Below are 4,507 nucleotides of genomic sequence, written 5' to 3' on the forward strand. Positions count from 1 at the left end.
CTGACCATGCCCCGGCGCCGGGGGGCGCTCAGAGAGCCAGCCGACTGCAGTTCCTGCTTGGGGGCATCGCTGGCCTTGCTACTGCTGCTACTGCCAGCCTGTTACCCCGTGCGGGCGCAGAATGACACGGAGCCCATTGTGCTGGAGGGCAAGTGCCTGGTGGTGTGTGACTCAAGCCCCTCGGCGGACGGCGCGGTCACGTCTTCCCTGGGCATCTCCGTTCGCTCTGGTAGCGCCAAGGTGGCCTTCTCCGCCACGCGCAGCACCAACCACGAGCCCTCGGAGATGAGCAACCGCACCATGACCATCTACTTCGACCAGGTCAGTGGGTCAGCTTTCCCTGCAGCCCTGGGAGGAGGGGCGGGCCTAGCGTTCCAGTTGGTCTCCCGCTTCTTTCACCAACAGATCGGACTCCTTCCTCCTCTATGCTCTGCTCTGTGCTTTTGTACATCTTTTTCCTACTATGCTTTCCTCCTATTTCCCCTGTTTTAAATCTTTAATGTATCAGCCCTTGGCTCTCGGCTTTATTGGGAGTCCTAAACTTTCTAAATACACTGTAAATCTGAGAGTTGAAATATATTTCCCTAAAGGAAACCGCACATTTTCTTTCCGCTGGAGGGATGGTGACAGGGAATGTCTGTTGTTGGTGATCTGCAATCACCCAGGGGGCCAAAGTAAGGACGTAGCCATTGTACAATGATCCAAAACAGGGGCCTCCAAAGGGCCCAATGGAGATGCTGACAGTGCAGAATGATTGCTCACTTTGAAGGATGTACTGAGGCAGAAATGTTTTAGAGAAGAATAAATGGAGAACAGTGTAGAGAAAATAGCAGAGTGGGCATATAAATACAGTGTATAATAAATGAAATATAATGTGTACATGCAGTCTATATGAGTTTCTAGTGTAGCTATATAATTAAAGAGCAGTGACTGAAGTCACTTTAAGCTAGTTAACTTCTGCCACTTGGTTGAAAGCAGAAGTCAGAGCCCTGGTCAAGCCTTTGCAATTCTTTTCTCAGGATTATTGGTTCTCTGGGTTTGAAGGTCATAACCTATCTCAATGCACCTCTCCCAAACTTGGTTTTTATTATTTCTTTTAGAAACAATTTGAAAACAATGATTCCAGACCTCGGCAGATCAGCTAATCCTTTTGACAAAGTGCTTCCTCCAAAATGGAGTCCTGGGTGGCCGCAGACAGTCTCTGTGGTCTTACCGATTGTTCCTCACTGTCTTCGCCTTCTGTGCTAACCAGCACTTAATGCTAAACAGCACTAGGGCCTTCAGACACACTCTTGTCTTGTTCTAGGCCAGTGTCTTCAGTTTTTAAAAATCCTTGTTAAGGATCATCTACTTGATGAGTTTCATTTGTTTGTGTGTGGGGGGGTGGTCTTTTTCTTCAGTATGTTTTTATTTACAAGACATAAAATACTTTTCTAATTATTCCCTAATGAAATCAATAATGAAACAGGTATTTGTGATTTATATATTCTATTAGTAAGTTCTTTTTTGGTGGACCATTATTATAATGTTGTTATATTTTACTTACCAATGACTAATGAACAGTGTTCACCAACACTTTCACATCTACATTTTGGCTAGATGTCAAGAAAGCTCTGATGAAGAGCAGGATGCATAGAAATAGAATTCTAATTTTATAGATTAGCAAATTGTGGCAGGGTAGATTAAACAGTGTCTGCCTGGCTCCCAGTTAGGGAGTGTCTGAGACCCACTTTTCAGGGGCTGGCTTGGTGTTCTTCCATCTGTAACAAGGCTCTGAATTTACCAGCTTCTAGAATTTAAAATTGAGGTGGAGTTGAGGTGAAGGGAGCAGCAGCAGCTCTAAGAGCTTAAGTAGAGAATCCTTTATTCTTTTCTAAAGCATTGTGAGGGAGGCAATAGCATAGCATTCAGAGACTGAGAAAGGGCATCCTGAAAGCGCTTTGTCTCCAATAATAGGGTCCCAAATGTTTGCAGAAGACCTGCCCTTTGAGGGGCTCAAGTGGTGCTCACAGACAAGTCTGGTCCAGGCTATAGGAACCTGTGTATTCCACCAGTCATATCTACAGTCGTGTGGGCAACAGTTCAGGCTTATGTCCCTTTGGGAGTTGCATATTATTCATTTATAAGGACCACTTAAAAAGTAACAGTAAAAGGTATCTGGTTTGTTTATTTTATGAGCAGATGACAAGAACTCAAATACAGGGTTTTGATGTTGTTGCTGGCTGCTTGTTTTGAAAAGCCAAGAACACCACTGGGCCATTTCCTTATTTCAATTGAATTTGATTTATATATGAGGAGGAGTAGGGACAGGATCCAGAACAGGGGGCCAGATTCTGTCCAGAACATCTGAGATGGATTTGTCTCATATAGAGGAACTTACCATTCTTCGAGTTCTGCTGATAGCATTATCATACTGCAATCCCTCTATTGTTGGAGGAAACCCATCAGCAGGTCATGTGATCCCCTGTCAGGTGGCTCAGTCTGTCTTTATTCTTGCATGTGGTGGAATCCCTTTAGTTGGAGCTGATGATATCTAATGTACCATTTCAATTATCTGTATTTATTCAAGCTTGTTTGCATGCCACCATACCTAAGTTTAGGGAGAAGATACACTTCCTATAGAAAAAAGAGGAGAAACCAAAGCAGTCAGTGTTTATCGATAAAACATTTCCACTCACCATCCATTATTGAGCACCTGCTATTTATTATTGCTAGGGACTCAGATGCAGTGGAGAAAAAAAATGTCACAGAGGCTGTTATTTCCTGGAGTATGCAAAGTTAGGCCCTGGGCTTGGTCTTTCAGAAGCGACCTCTTTAAACTGCCTTTTGAACCTCGGACCTTTCTGCCTCCATTCGGTTTAGAACTGTGTTTGTTAATTAGAGAATCACGATGAAGTCCCTGCAATCCACAGACTTCAGAAACAGATTTGTTTACTGAGTTTCCTGTCTCCTGTTCCTTTTTTAATACCCTGACCCCCAACACAGAAAATTCATACCTAGTCTCTGAATGTGTAAATAAAATATGCTTTAGAAGTCTTTATGAATTACAACCCATTAGAAATTTAGGAATCCCAAATTAGAAATGTGAAATCCATTCTTGCCGTATGACAATTTAACTTCAGTGCTTCCTCCTTCCTGGGAATGCTTGGAAGGCTGACTTGGTGGTGCAAGCTGCTCTGAACTAATAAAGAAACTGTTGCCAGTGATTATCTGAGATTGATTAAAATCTAGGCCGAGCAGGGCTTACTGTATTAGTATTGTATCCCCTCTTCTTTTTCAGGTATTAGTAAATATTGGCAACCATTTTGATCTTGCCTCCAGTATATTTGTAGCTCCACGAAAAGGGATCTATAGCTTCAGCTTCCACGTGGTCAAAGTATATAACAGACAAACCATCCAGGTGGGTAGCTTTGAAAACTGGGCCTTTTCAGATCTCCCACTGCGGAAGCCCCATTTGCTTGGTCTGTGAGGCTGAGAAGCCAGGAGCTGGGCTTTCCAGGGCTCTTTGGCTCTTAGGCAGCCAAGAGTTCTTTTTGTCCGACCCCTAGCATGGGCTTTAAGGGAAAAGCAGAGGGGTGGGGTTAGGGTTGTTAGAGGAGGAGGGAAGAGCTGGTGGGTGTGGGGTCCTTTATTGTCTGCTGAGCTTTCCCCTTTGCATTTCAGGTCAGTTTAATGCAAAACGGCTACCCAGTGATCTCCGCATTTGCGGGGGACCAGGATGTTACCAGAGAAGCCGCCAGCAATGGTGTCCTGCTGCTCATGGAAAGGGAAGATAAAGTGCATCTCAAACTGGAGAGGGGCAACCTCATGGGGGGCTGGAAATACTCTACATTCTCGGGCTTCTTGGTTTTTCCTTTATAGACACAGAGCCCTCTGGACAATGGGGAAGTTGCAATCTGGACCCCAGGAACCCACCCTTCAATATACCCTGAACTTGCCAGAGACAGACATCCTGGTTCCAACTTCCATCAGGCTGTTGCAGTAGAAGAATGATTTCCTTCTAAATCTCCAGTATTTTCTTTGAATACTGACAATTCCTTGGGATCCTGGCCTCTAATTAGTGTTAGAAGACAAGGTCTTAAGGAGAAATGAAATGATCAATTTGAGCAATTTGTACCTGTGATTGTAAAGTCAATATCAGATTCTATTGTTGGGACCATTGACTTCTCTTTTTTTGTTTGTATCTTGTGTCACTGTCCCAATGGCAAGATAGCCCAGGATCCCAGGAGGGACTCCAGGGTGCTCTCAGAGCAAGAGCCAAGCAAAGAACTACCTGCTGGAAAGTCCTTGACATGGGTTCTCTGTGTGTCTGTAGAGACTTACAAGAAAGAATGGCTTCACTGTCGTTTTGTATTTTTTTCTTGGGTGGATGGGAGGACTTGGGAGGGGGCTGGGGCCATTGTAAACCTGTCAAGAAGTGCTTTATCCAGAGAAAAGCAAATTTTGCACGATTGGACTGCAACTTTTGTTTTGTATTGTTTGTGTGTTTTTTTTTTTTTTTTTTTTT

General features: G+C 44.0%; 1 protein-coding gene across 1 annotated transcript; it reads left to right on the plus strand.

The window, feature by feature from the left end:
* The first annotated feature begins 6 nt into the window (after positions 1 to 6).
* Positions 7 to 4,485, plus strand: Cbln2 (cerebellin 2 precursor). The gene is made up of 3 exons (XM_010608285.2): positions 7 to 321; positions 3,281 to 3,400; positions 3,664 to 4,485. The coding sequence occupies exons 1-3, from the start codon at positions 7 to 9 to the stop codon at positions 3,859 to 3,861; spliced, it is 633 nt and encodes a 210-aa protein (XP_010606587.1). The 3' UTR covers positions 3,862 to 4,485.
* Positions 4,486 to 4,507: the final 22 nt, after the last annotated feature.

Source organism: Fukomys damarensis, unplaced genomic scaffold (genome assembly GCF_012274545.1).
Source record: "Fukomys damarensis isolate Sample0158 unplaced genomic scaffold, DMR_v1.0_HiC HiC_scaffold_30, whole genome shotgun sequence".
Lineage (NCBI taxonomy): Eukaryota > Metazoa > Chordata > Mammalia > Rodentia > Bathyergidae > Fukomys > Fukomys damarensis.

What these genes read in the sequence shown, in the direction of transcription:
- Cbln2 (XM_010608285.2), top strand. Translation starts at nt 7, where the DNA reads ATGCCCCGGCGCCGGGGGGCGCTCAGAGAGCCAGCCGACTGCAGTTCC. An exon ending in TGACCATCTACTTCGACCAG is followed by an intron (nt 322 to 3,280) that starts GTCAGTGGGTCA and finishes CTTCTTTTTCAG; the next exon opens with GTATTAGTAAATATTGGCAA. An exon ending in ATAACAGACAAACCATCCAG is followed by an intron (nt 3,401 to 3,663) that starts GTGGGTAGCTTT and finishes TTTGCATTTCAG; the next exon opens with GTCAGTTTAATGCAAAACGG.